Source organism: Gadus macrocephalus, chromosome 13 (assembly GCF_031168955.1).
Source record: "Gadus macrocephalus chromosome 13, ASM3116895v1".
In the NCBI taxonomy this organism is placed as follows: domain Eukaryota; kingdom Metazoa; phylum Chordata; class Actinopteri; order Gadiformes; family Gadidae; genus Gadus; species Gadus macrocephalus.
The window spans coordinates 17,803,700-17,817,399 of record NC_082394.1 but is presented as its reverse complement, the minus strand read 5'-3'; the positions used below and the strand labels follow the sequence as shown (position 1 = coordinate 17,817,399).

At 51.5% G+C, this 13,700-nt stretch overlaps 1 protein-coding gene across 7 annotated transcripts in view; it reads left to right on the top strand.

The window, feature by feature from the left end:
• Nucleotides 1-13,431, top strand: part of frmd4ba (FERM domain containing 4Ba) — a 39,370-nt gene extending 25,939 nt beyond the window's left edge. The window contains exons 12-24 of one of the 7 annotated variants that reach the window (XM_060070187.1): nt 4,238-4,314; nt 4,748-4,886; nt 5,541-5,682; nt 5,788-5,921; nt 6,018-6,134; nt 6,371-6,599; nt 6,778-6,834; nt 7,478-7,607; nt 8,287-8,451; nt 8,725-9,671; nt 9,936-10,059; nt 11,145-11,317; nt 11,904-13,431. In XM_060070187.1, coding sequence (XP_059926170.1) covers nt 4,238-4,314; nt 4,748-4,886; nt 5,541-5,682; nt 5,788-5,921; nt 6,018-6,134; nt 6,371-6,599; nt 6,778-6,834; nt 7,478-7,607; nt 8,287-8,451; nt 8,725-9,671; nt 9,936-10,059; nt 11,145-11,292 — 2,409 coding nt within the window. In that variant the 3' untranslated portion in view covers nt 11,293-11,317; nt 11,904-13,431. Of the gene's footprint in view, nt 1-4,237; nt 4,315-4,747; nt 4,887-5,540; nt 5,683-5,787; nt 5,922-6,017; nt 6,135-6,370; nt 6,600-6,777; nt 6,835-7,477; nt 7,608-8,286; nt 8,452-8,724; nt 9,672-9,935; nt 10,060-10,522 lie in introns of all 7 variants that reach the window. The other 6 variants (XM_060070184.1, XM_060070185.1, XM_060070186.1 and 3 more) reach the window with 6 other exon arrangements.
• The last annotated feature ends 269 nt before the right edge of the window (nt 13,432-13,700 follow it).

Here is a 13,700-nt window from a genome sequence, read left to right as displayed (position 1 = left end):
AAGTGCAGTCTTGCCAGGGCGCATCTTGTTGCCTTCTGAGCCAAGGCCTCTCATTCTATCTCCCTCCATTTCTCACACCCTCTGCCTCTTTCTTTCTTGAGCTGAACTTCTCATTGGAGTTGACGCTGGGTGAATGTGGTTACGATAAGCCTCGACCTCTCATTATCTTCCACTCTCTGCATGTCAGTTTCATCACCACTTAATGAATGGTTCCGAGGTCTGAAAAGGCCCGTCCCTCCCCTGTTGTGTGGAGGAGAGGCGGGGACTTGTGTGAGAATCTGAGCACCCTGTCATTTTCATTATTTACCAGTGCAACATCTTAAGGACACTGTCAGCAAAGACTAATGGGAATAGATGATGATGTAGAGTGATTTTATTTGGCCACAGAGCTCTGTCTTGACGGATGGACTGTCCCGTGGACGGCGGTGAATTGTAGCCCAGTTACGATATTGTGCTTCTAGCACGAAGCGTGTAGAATGCAAAGGTCCTGTCAAGTCTTTACATTGCAGTTTGAATCCATGTGTGTTGAATTCTCGTGGTCTGTATTCCTCTGTGGAGCTGCTTGGCACCCTGACAGCCCCTCTGCCAGTGAGCTCTTTATGGCTGCACGCTGATCTATGTCTATAAAATGAGATGAGGCATTAGAACCAAAATAAATCTCCTTCAATATGGATTCAGTGTTTCACCATGAGGGGCCCGGTGGTGAATGAATGATTAAAGATGTGTTTTCTTTGCAATAAACGGCTTCACTGTAATCTGTTCATTCCATTCATATTCCACGTGGTGGACGCTTTCATCCCCCTAGCATCTTACGAGAGCGTGAACGATTCCTTAAAGGACAGCTCAGTGATTGAGTATTTACCCAGTATTAACTCCAGCACGGTCCCAGAAAGAAGATGACGCACGGACCAGACGTCAGTCTTATGACGAGTCCAAATACAAGCAGCCGCCTCATGCCACTTCAGTACACACCACTCGCCGTCCTCGAGTCGTCCACTTGCACACAGCGCCTGGGCCAACCGGCAGCTGGCGTGGGGGGGGAGCAGGGCGGGGCACTGGCCTGTACAGGCAGTGTGAGTCACAACCCACAGTTTATATCATGAGGGAAGATCCGCTGGGGGGGATCTTAAGATTTGCATGGCAAATGAATCTCAACGTTCTGAGGGCATATGAAACCACTGGCATTTCTTCATTGGCTCCTCCCTGTAATACAGAGGATGGAAGACGCTGAGGGCGCATTCACACTACATGTGTCCGTCGACAGATCTCATTGACTTTGCATGGGACGCTCTCAAAATGCATGGTGGGTCTATCCGTTCTGTCGGCTCTGTGGCCTGCGTCAAAAAGTTGAGCATTTTCCAAATTTTCAGGCAGCGACGGATCCGTCGGTCATGAGATTCCTAATGCAAATATACGCAAGTACACTGTCCAATGAAATCTATTCCATTTTTATTTTTTTTCGAAAGGACTGTTCTTACCCTTTTGTCTATAGTCTGCGATGGCTTCATCATTCGGTGTTAGCCGTAGTAATCTATTGGGCCATTTCCCATAGAATGAAGGCGACACATGACACCGTTGCCTTTGAAGTGTGTTTCATCCCAGGCATACTTTAGAGATGTCCTCATCAGCCACCAGGCTGTTAATGGTTTCACGTTTCCTCTGAAAAGTGTTGGGATCCCTAATTTTAGAGCCAAATGAAATTAGAGTCATTTAGCCGTCATTAGGATGTAAATTGTGAAAGTATCACACCAGTGTGGGTGATACTATGGGGTGCCAAGTGGAGGATGCCACTGCTCCTGCCGGCTCCCATTGTTTGTTAATTACTACGTTCGCCACAATCCCAGCCTGACTCGTTGGCCGGTGAATAGATTACAGCTGCACCACAGCATGGTGCAGCTGTAATCTTTTCACTGGCCAACGACTGCTATGGGTACACTAGAAACCATTTGTAGTGGACCTGGAGGATTCCTGAGATGATCCACCTTTATCTTTACCGTGGAGACCGGGGAACATTTGTCACCCGCGGCTGGGCTGTCTCCTAGGGTCGGAGAAGGGGCCACAGCCGTGTATTTGGTCAAAAGATCCACAAGCAGAGCCAGTGAAGGATGAGCTGCATTCCTGGCAAAAAAGAGTAATGCAGTGCAGCCAGCTTTTAAGGTCTTTCCAACCCGCCGGTGGACATGAATGACTGGCTTTCGTAGGGCGGTGTAAGATTCCTTCCAGGCCAGGTGAGCTCCTGGGTGTACTGGGATTGCCGAGGCCGAGAGCCGTCCCCACAGGGGGGGGGGGGGGGGGGGGGGGGGGCAGAGCGTCATGGCCACATTAGCCTCTGACATTAATGGTTAGACCAAAGCAGCAGATTCCTTACATGTTTTCACTGGGAGCGGCTGAACGGTGTGTGTGTGTGTGTGTGTGTGTGTGTGTGTGTGTGTGTGTGTGTGTGTGTGTGTGTGTGTGTGTGTGTGTGTGTGTGTGTGTGTGTGTGTGTGTGTGTGTGTGTGTGTGTGTGTGTGTGTGTGTCTTTCAATACAAAAACTGGAGAGAAAAAAATAGCCAAAATGGAGTCATGTTTGAGCAGTGGATGTTTGCCCCTGGCCTAGAACCGGAGAGGCAGGAGGAGGAGTCAAGCGTCACTTCCAGGTAGAGACAATACTAGAACCTGCCCAGCTGGTTTGACTGAAAGGGAAGTAACTACCATAGCGCCAGTTATCAGAAAGACGTGTACAATGTGTGTGGTGAAGAAAGGGAAGGAAAGAGACAACCTGTGAAGGCTGACTAACATTAGAGCTGGATAAATAAGGAGGAGCTGCTAAAGTGGATTGAGTCATCCAGTAAGAAGAGCACCATAGAGATAGTTGGAAAGAATATGAGAGAGAGATTGCCGGATAGAGCTGTGATGACAGCATGAGGTGTGTGTGATGTCAGAGGGAGGGGCCTGAGCGGGGGCGGCCCCAACTCAGCTGAAACTCTTGCAACACCTATCTGCCTGCCTGAGAACAGACAAGAGGGAGTATTGTTCTGAGGAGCTGCTGCTGCCCGCTGGGAAACTCTAGCCAGAGGATTCAATACCAAACCCACCGACTACCCCCCGGGGTTTGATAAGAACAGAAGAGGGGGGAGGATCATTATTATTTTCTGGTAAGCACCTCCATTTTGTTCACTTTCACCTGCTGTGGTCTGTTGAGCTTTTCATAAGGATCATTGTATTATTCCTGAGGAGTTATTTTTTGTTAGTGTTTGAATGGGGATTTGCTTGGTGCAGTTGACCAGGGGCAGCACTTCCACCGAGTTTAAGAGAGGGACATGCCGTGAGAGTGTTCATTGATGTGAGAACGGGGAGCTATGGTAAAAGGAGAATCACCTGGAATGCTGCCTTCTGGACGGTGTGATGCGTGTGTTCCTTTTTTCTTATTCTCTTTTTCATCTCCACACAATTGGATTAAGGGAGACTGAGCCATTCACAGGCAAACTGCTCCAAATTCCTTTGCTCTTGTGCCCGGTGTCAGAGGAGCAGATGTTTCATCCTGCTCAGAAATAGAAAGGGAGACAGAGAGAGAAGAAGAAAGCGTTCCCTTGGCTCATGTGTGGCGTTCTCCTTACCCCAGGGCATATTGAAGTGTTTCAGACCAGTCTACTCTCTGCTCCCTGCACTTGGGGCATTAGTCATAATTGCCCCTCTGTAAGCCTGACCTTACACCTGACTGGCTGGCCGGCCAGCTGGGTCCCAGTGTGCAGCAGTTTAAAGTTGCTGTGAGTCCTGCTGTTGTTTTTTGTTGTCGTCGTGTGTGTGTGTGTGTGTGTGTGTGTGTGTGTGTGTGTGTGTGTGTGTGTGTGTGTGTGTGTGTGTGTGTGTGTGTGTGTGTGTGTGTGTGTGTGTGTGTGTGTGTGTGTGTGTGTGTGTGTGTCTGGTGGTTGTTACAGCACAAGCTTGTAGTCTGAGGTCTGCCTCATTATAAAGTGCTGCAGCTGCAGCCCAGAAAAGAGGCTTGCTGTTTTACTACCTTTCTCTGCTTTTCAATTCTTTGAGTAATAGATGGCTCTCTGTGTATCTGATGCTTTTTTGCAGTAAAAGCTAATAGGATTCTTTACCGCAATGTGTGTATCAAAGCTAATTTGTGCACTCATTCACACTTAAGCAAACATAGCGTCATAGTGATCGTCTTTTCTGTACATAGACCTGGGTTCTCATTGTGTACTCAGTGTGTGTGCCCTCTTTTCTCTTTCTCTCTGTCTACAGTTATTTCAGTGGAAGCAGCTGGAGAACCTGTATTTTCGTGAGAAGAAGTTTGCAGTGGAAGTGAATGACCCTCACAGGTCAGAGAAGTCAAATCCCTTTCGTCATTAAACCCAGGCTATATGCCCCCCCCCCCCCATCCTACTTTACAAATGCTCCTTTTTTTAGCCTGCGCTCTTCTTCAACAAAAGCCCTTCTCCGACTGAAGGATACCAGCAGCCTAATTTAGGGCACTGTGTTAACACATTTAGCTTGTCAAACGATGCTGATGCATCTATTGCTGGTCTTAACGCTTAACCCTCCATAGATACTTAATAGCTAACCCTTAACTAAACTGTAATTAAAAGTCATTGATCCAAAGCAAGCTCAGTTTAGCTGCTCCTATTCTTCTCATTGTTTTCGTCCATACTCTTTGTGACACTTGCGAACCACACGCATGTCATTGTGGTCCTAAGAGTTGCAGTGATGCTGTGGCTCATGGCCGTGTTCCTCTCTCCTGTTTGGGCTCTCCAGGCGCACAGTGACGAAGCGCACCTTCGGCCAGGCAGGGCTGGTCATCCACACCTGGTATGCCAGCCACTCTCTGATCAAGACTATCTGGGGGATGGCTATAAGTCAGCACCAGTTCTACCTGGACAGGAAACAGAGCAAAGTGAGTCACGCTTTCTCCCTCCATCTCCCTCCCTCTGTTTCCACGCTCTCGGCCCCCTTCCTCCCCCACCCCTCTTTCCCATCCACCTCGATACCCACATGCTCTGGGTCGCCCCGCTGGTTTTATCATCGTGCTCCAGACTCAGTCCCTCCTTCCATTTATTCTTTTGATCTGTGTTGATACAGCCCTCTCTCAAGTATTGGGCCACGTCATAATTGTGTTACTATATCAACCTCCCCACTGTAAACAGACCAGCATGCATGCATGGTTGACATGGTTAAACACTCACACACCCCCTGACGCTGATCATGGGGTCTATTACACACCATGAGTGGCTCATGATGAGCCATCCGTTCTGGACCACGGTTTTTGGCTGCAGTGGAGGCTGGAGCTGTTCAGACTCCGCCTCTCTCTCTCTCTGTCGGAGGCAGATGGCACATCCATCCACACCGCCACCGCCCCTAGATTAATGAGGAAGCCGTGCGCGGCAAGCGCTGAGCATTCAAATGGGTCTTCCCCGCATCGCAGTGCGACACCATTAAGATGAAATACCGACCCGGCCGCCTCCGCTTCACTGATTACCCCCCCCCCCTACCCCTCACTTTACTCATTCCCTCTCTCCCTCCCATTCTGTCTCTGTCTTTGCTGGCCCAGGCAAAGCTTACGGCCACAAGAAGTTCAGGAGACATCGCCATGGACCTGACGGAGATCTCTGTACCGAGAATCAGGAAAATGACCAGCACCGAGACGCGGGACCAGCTCATCATGGCCAGCAACGGCAGCCTGATATCAGCCGGTAAGCAGGCCAGAAAGAGCTACCTGACCTTCTGTTAGTAGTCTGGGGAGTGAAGGACCCGCCATCACGCTCGTTGTCATCCAGCTGACTCATTGTCTTCTGCAGGTTCAGTCGACTCTGAGATTATCGAGGAACGGAAGAAAGAGAAGATTTCTGATCTGAAAAAGAAGGAGAAGGATCTGGAAGACAAGCTGGCCAAGAAGATGGAGGAGCTGAAGAATGTCTGCATGAGAGAAGCCGTGAGTTTGTTGCCATGGACGCTTTCGTTGTTGACGGTGCACCGTTAGCTTTGCCAATGTCTCCGTCTGGCTCCTCATGGTGTGTTTGGTTTGAAGGAGCTCACGGGACAGCTGCCCAAGGAATACCCTCTGGGGGCCGGGGAGAAAGCCCCACCCATAAGGAGACGCGTGGGGACGGCCTTCCAGCTGGAGGACCCTTCCCTCTACGACAAGGTGCGTGTGGTCATTGATTTGTAAACGTCCCTTTCACCGTCTTCTTCTTTTTTACCACTTGGGACACTTTCTGCCACAGATTGATTCAATCAGTAGAATTGCAGCTGCTTAACATCTAACAATAATATAATAGTTCTGGATCCATCCACCCAGTCTTTCTAGATCGATTGGTATCAATGTGCATCCAGAGGGTATGATTAAGTGGATAGCATGGACTAACAACAAATATACACCAGGACCCGCACCTGAGGAACCTGGAGAGCCGCTTCGAGCTGCAGCAGAAGTTCGTGGAGGCCTCCATGAAGCTGGCCAGCGAGGAAGACCTGGCCAAGACGGTGAAGAAGAAGCGGAAGAACAACTACCTGGACGCCATGAGGATGCTGCAGAACATGGAGGACGAGATCAACGCCTACCGCAAGACGATGGGCCAGAAGCCTACCCAGAGGGCCTCGCTGATTATGGCTGGTAGGCAGAGGCTTTCCACCGCGGCTCTAAATGCTAGCTGTAAAGCTAGCATTGGCCATGGATATAATTATGTTGTCATTTTAGTATTTCATTCGGGAAATCGATCTGTCACACAGTGTTTTGTTGAATGTGTGTACTATGGGGGCGTTATGAAGTTGTTCCTCTCTGCCCTTCTCAGAAGATTCCAACCCTTCAGAGCTCAGCTCGCTGTCGGACAGCCTCACTCTGGACGACGGTGCGTACTGAGCCTCCAGCCTTCGGTGTACTGCAGTGTCTCCCTTTACCTTGGGAGGTCGATTGCTTTGGTTTTGCTTTTTTTAATGTGCCTCGAGATTTGTCCCTTTTTATTTATTTTTCTATTTTAAAGTCACCCCTTATTCTGCGCCACGGCCCGCTGTGTAGCGGAGCGGTGTTAAATGAGCCGACCCCGGGTCACAGCAGTAGTACAAACACGAGGCAGCACCGCTCCATTCTGCAGCACTTCCACCAGTTGAGTGCAAGAGCTCACGTGTTTGGAGCATACTGCCACCTTCACGCGTTGCTGCTTTGGACCGTGGTGCTAATGTACAGCAGGGTTTGAGCTGCACTGCTACAACAGTGCACCTCTTGGTTTATTTCACACCATGTCACCGTTTTCGGGAACTTCTGCGTAAACGTGTGAACCATTTCATTTACTGCACAGCATGGCTTCAGATGTACTTCACAAGATGTTTATTGGTTTCTGTTTTTTTAAAAGGAAACCTTTTTATTTTGTCATTTTTAGAACTATCTTGCTTTTGTGAACCAAATTGACGTCTGATTGGTCAATATTAAAGCCACCCGCCCGCATGTTTCCTCCAGAGTTGGAGTTGACTCTGGTGCTGTGTGTTCCCCTCCAGATGATGAGCTGGGGTCCCAGAGGCTGCGCTCCAGGTCAGTGCAGTATTCCCCCCGGCCGCACCACGCAGACACCCTGGACATCCACTACGGCCAGGACCGCCGGGCCTCGGAACAGCCCCTAGACAACAGGTAGGACACGCAGCGCAGCCGGAGTACACACCTCTGAAGAGAAGCTGCTCATACCGGGGTTTCAGCTAACCAGCCTGTACAGACCTGCAGTGTAGCAGCACGACTACATTCCAGCCAGCCCTCCTCGTCCTCCTCTCCTCTTCCACCTCTCCATCGTCATCATCCCCCCCCACCCTGCCCCTAGCCCCTCTGTTCCCTTATCAGCCTGAACGCGCCAGCTTTTAAAAATAGAAGGGAGGGAGCGTTTAAAAATAGAAGGGAGGGAGCGTGTTGCTGCCTGTCAGGGAGCACTAGACAGCTCCAGACGGAGGGAGAGAGAGAGAGAGAGAGTGAGGAAATGAAAACGTGGCTCTGGCGAACGTCCGTTTAAACGCCACTCTGCCTGTAAATGTTGAGATATAAGATATGCTAACGCTGTGGTGGGCTGTGGCTTGGAAGAGGGAGAATCTGTCGCATTAGTCTTTAGTTCATTTTGAATGAACGTGGATATTTGTAATAATATGAATGAATAATGTTCTTTTTTGGATGCAAAACAGTCCTGTTTTCATTGTTGTTGTACCCTTTGTTGTTATCGCTTGTGAGGGCTGGGGGGAGGGGAGCGTGGCCTTGGGTTTGTTGATGTGTTTGTGTATGTGTGCTCCTGGGAGACGCTGTGAAGCTCTTATCTGGTGTTCCTCAGATTGAGGTACGGCCAGCTCCAGGAGCCACTCCTCTACACTAACCACGGGGCCTTATCAGGCCACAGCAGCCCCTACAGACCCCCTCCCCGCCAGCCCCGGGATGCCCGCAGCATGCCCCCCACCCCCGTCCTGCCCCGCAACGCCTTCAGCAGCACCCAGCTCAGGTAGGCTGCTGCCGTCAAACACACGCACACACACACACACACACACTCAGATGAATACATACATTTACACTCGCCCACGCATTCATTCAAATGCGAAAAGACGAACCATCGTGAAGGAATATTCAGAAAGGGCTGCCATCTGGCCGGACGCTGGATCAGCCCACGCACTGCGCCTCCTGAGAGCGTGTCTGAGTCGTCGTGGGGGAGAGCCAGTCTCCAGCGCTCCGTGGAGCGCAGACCCCCTCTGATCAACCTGTCCCGCTGTGCCCCCAGGTCTGACGACGGCCCGCAGCATTTCCGCCAGCGCAGCGGCAGCCTGGAGTCCCAGTCCAACTACCCGCCCGAGCCGGAGCCCCCCATGCCGGCCTTCGGCCAGCCCGGCCCCCGCCGCAGCACCAGCACCGACCCGCTGGACGACGGCTCCTCCTACACCAGCCAGTCCAGCGCCGAGCACAGCGGCCCCCACCACCACAGCTCCCGGGCCCCCGCGCGCCAGCGCGTCCGCGGCCGCCGCAAGGAGCTCTACGCCAACACGGGCAGCATGCCCAACCTGGCCCAGCACCACGCGCAGCCGGAGGCCCGCGCCCCGGCCTACCAGCCCCGCCCACGGCCCACCACCACCGCCTACTACGTCACGGGCTACCCCAGCTACCCCGAGCCCGAGCCCTACTACAACAACGGAGGCTACGCGTACGACAGCAACGAGATGGAGGGCCACTACAGCGTCAACCCCTCCCCCCATCAGCCCCACCACGCCTACGGACGCTATGGCGACGAGCTGGACGGCGGCATGGCGTCCGTCTCCAACCTCTACGCCACGCTGCGGCCCTCCAGGTCTCGGCCGTCGATGGCTCCGCCCCCACTCCAGCAGCACCATCCTCAGCACCATCCTCAGCAGCTGCAGCAACACCATCAGCTGCAGCAACACCATCAGCTGCAGCAACACCATCCGCAGCAGCAACACCATCCGCAGCAGCTGCAGCAGCACAACTATCAACAGCAGCAGCAGCACCACTATCAGCAGCAGCAGCAGCCCTATCAGCAGCAGCCGCCCCAGAAGACGGTGCACAAGGCCCTGGTGGCGGAGCACCTGAGGGGCTGGTACCAGCGCAACACGGGCGTCAAACAGCCGGAATACGACTGCGAGTACGACCGGGGCTCCCAGCAGAGCCTGGGCTACCAGACCATGCCGGCCCCCTACGCAAGGTCCTACTCGACAGGTTAGTACGCCCCCTAACGCCCTACCGCTGAGCTGGACTGTGTATGAGCAAGCCGGTGCATCGTGGAAAGATTGGGTTTTATTGGTCCAGGACGGGATATTCGTCACGGCACAATCGTACAAATGTGAAGAAGCGTTAAAGGTCCACCGTGGAAAGCCCCTCTTGTGGGTGCCGGTCAATGGGGGGGACACCTGTTGAATGGAGGCCAATGTGTGGCATTATCTTCTGTTTGTTCTTCCTTCCTCCCCATCCCTGGTCCCACAGCGTCGTGCGCAGGGAACTGGCAGGGCAACATGGGCGGTAGCATGGGCCAGTACGACGTGCACGCCCACCAGGCCTATTCCTGCAGCACCACCACCGCACACTACAGCCAGCCCACGCACAGCAGGTGAGACAACACAACAAACAGCTCCTTCTTATCCAATCATAGCCTCTGGCTAATCCTCCTCCTTAGCACGCCAAGCTAAGCTAAGCACTGTTGTTGATAATCACCAAGAATGACGATGGCTTCTGTGAATATAATCCCTTTGGTTGTTGGCATGTGCCGAGTTACACTCAATCAACGTGTGTGTGTGTGTGTGGGTGGGTCTGTGTGTGTGTTTGTGTGTGTCAGTGAATTCTCAGGATTGTTATTAATGCCGGTCTGTCTGTAGAACCTGTAATACTTCCTGGAGTTATGGACTGGAAATTGAGCCGGCTCCATTTCTAGCTAACATGGCCGCCAGGATGCTGGAGGTGGGGGGTGGCGGCGTGGGGAGAGGATCTGTTTCAGCCTGCAGTCGGTTCCTCCTCGGAGCTCCCTCCTCCTCCTGTCCCTAACCGTCCAGCCGGCCCCCTGCTCTCTCTTGTAGATCCGGTGTCTGGTACAGCCCCGACGTCCAGAGGCGCTGTGCCCCTCTCCCTGCTAGCCTCTCCTCCTCCGCCTCTTCCTCTTCCTCCTCCTTCCCCACTTCCTGCTCCTCTACCTCCTCCCCCCCTGCCGGCTGTCGCTCCAGGTGGGCGACGTACAGTCCCGGGCCCAGCCCCACCTCCAGGGGGCGGGGCCTCAATAGGCCGACCCTCGCTAAGGCTAGTCTGCCATAGTAAGTAACCCGGGCAACAAGCCAGAGAGCTCCGGCTCTCCCGACGGCTTGTCTGCACAGCGGCCGCGCGGCCTGCCGCTTGAGTTGAGTTGTGCTGTTGAGTTTGCTTTGTTGATGTTATCCGAAAGTGCAGACCTGCATCGTGCTGTTCCATGTAGGACAAGGAACCTGCATGGCTTGTGCAGCAACAGAAAGATGGCTGCCTTCTTTTCTCTTCCTTGTTCTTGTCAGTTTGCCATCAAGCAGTCACATTTCTCTGTGTGTGCGAGTGTGTGTGCGTGTGTGTGTGTGAATAATAACGAGACGTACTATAACTTCGATCTGAGATGTGATTGCTTGTACCTCCACCCCCCCGTGTCCCGCCACTGACCCGTGCCCCTCTCGTGCACAGATACAGCCCCCTGGGGTTTGAGTGGAGACGGAGGGATATGGCCAGGTACCCTGCAGGGCCAATAGAGATGTGTGGTTCTGTTGCCTACGATACTGATACTGCCCCCCAAAACCCTCCTAGCCCCATTTCCCACATCCTACATAGATAATCAGAGGCACAGCAGCAGATAAAGGGTGAGGCTATTAAAAATAACCCCACATGAACACAGTGGTGATGGTGGTGTGGAAGAGAGGCCAATCGCTTTAAAAACATTACAAAAAAAGATGGACTGCCATTTCAATTTGGTCTGGTTTCCCGCCTACTTCATCGCAGGCGTTTTTGATTTGGTTTGGTTTTGGGTGTGTTGTGATTGTGGTGGTGGTGGTGGTGGTTTTGGAGCACCAGTGTGAAAGCGAGGGGAAATGTGAGCCTGCTGAACGCATTTCTGCTGTTCAAACACTTATGTTTGGACGGATGAAGTCTGTGTGTGCATCCGCTCTGCTGTGATTCAGAATGATTTGACACTGGGTCTCCGCTGGTCCACAGAACACGAGCTACATCGATTCTAATCAACCAATCCTCTGAGAGCTAAAGGTCAAAAGGTCTCCCTAGGCCCCAAACACACGTACCGTCCCTCCGTGTCCAACACGCGTCGTGTTCCCACCACCCAGTGTTAATTCATTCTGTCATGTGTCTATAACCAGGGCCTTCCCTGATGTCCATCACCGTGTGGTACGGTAGACTGCCTTTGAACCCTGTGTGTGTGCGTGTGTGTTCCAGGTCCTACATAGACGTCCACCAGCTGGACGCCCACGCGGGCAGCCCGCTGGGCAGCCCCGCGGACCCAGAGGACCACCTGCAGTGGCACGAGACCTCCGGCAAGCCAGGGACCATCGTCTAGAGTCAGCGCTGGGAACTCTCACACACTTTACGCTGCTGTGCCTTAGACCACACTTACCGGTTTTTCTGGATAAGAGCGACCCAAAGAATTTCAAGGAAATACTTTTTCTGAACCTAAGGACAAGAAGACGAGCGAGGAAAACACCGTCCCGGGTCTTGGTGCGTGCACAACAAAAAACACAAACGAACAAAAGCAGCCACCACTGGCTGTCGCAGTGCGATCCCCGGGCCCTGGGGATGTCTGGAGGTCAATGGCCCTGTAGTTCACAGAGGCCTCGTCCGGGCTGGCCCTCCCTCCTGGGACTTTGTGAAACAGTGAACGCAACTGGAGAAGGCGGGCTCTGCACTTCCCCAAACTAAATCCAGACGTTTTTTTTCTTTCTTTGTGTGTGTGTGTTGTGTATATAGATAGATTAAGGACGAGGAACCATCCCTTTAAAGTTGGATTTACAGAGCCTCTACAATGAACAACTACAACCATGACATGTCGTCCAACGTCTCTGCCTCTCGCACAGACAGTATGGCCCAATCCCAATGTCCGGACTCACAGACTTTATTGCGCGTTCTCGCGAAATTATTAAGGCTTTAGGGCTGTCCCAATGTCGAATTCCAAAGGGCCGGAGGGTTTGAGTCCACACTTACCGAGCCCTTTCCGTGAGTCCACATCAGTGCAGACTTCACCTAAGCAGCAACATCTTAGTCATTAAACGTTGTCAAGGTAACGCGTGCTCTCGTGAAGTGCTGTCCCAATCACATGTATACCTATCTGAGGCCCTGTGGCCTCACACACTCGCTCACTTGGCACCTGAGATCAATGAAGTCCGTGAGTCCTTAGTCCTCAGGGCTCACTTTGGGATTGGGCCAATGAAGGATCAATGCAGGGGCTGGCAGGGGGCTATTTTGAAATGAAGGATTCAAGGGATATATTGACAGTGGAAGACCCCTCAGCCCGCGAGCCTGTAGCCTATGCACTGCTGTGTGTACTAGTGTGACTTTGCACGGTTTTAGATCCATTTACAAAAGTATTCTCGCCTTTCTCAGTATCAACAATATAATATAACCCAGTCCTGCCAAATACCATCTTGGATTTAAATATTACTGGTGCTTTTTTTTTGTCTCAGCGGAAACTCTGGACTGTAGTAAAATATGAAATGAAAAAAGGCACCAATTTAGATGATTTGTTTTTCTAACAAGCTTGTATCCATGCTGGAATCCATGGACCAGTGTTTTTTCTATAAAGCTGTATGTACATGTTGGTATTGTAAATACATTGTTTTTGTTTCATAGCCTGTTTAAAAAAAACATGTAATATATAGTAAACAATCAATTTTTTAAGCTGGATCTTAGTAATTTTTATAATTACATTGTTGATTTGTTTGAATAAAAAAAGTCTAAGTCAAATCATGAATGAATCTTATATTTCCTCATTTATTTAATGTCCCCTGTAAAATGTTCTGTGAAGTCTAAGGGAAATAGTGCTTTGGCTCTAAGGGTGGCCCCCATTGCTTGGATTTGGTAAAACACAAGATGTAATCCTAAATCCATTACATTAAGTAATTGAATATCTTACTCGCCTAATTCCATTAGTAGCACGGTCTGAAGCGGAACAATGCTCTCCACTTAACAGGGCTTTGTTGAAATGGCCCATTGATCTCACGTCCCATTTGTTTTTACTGG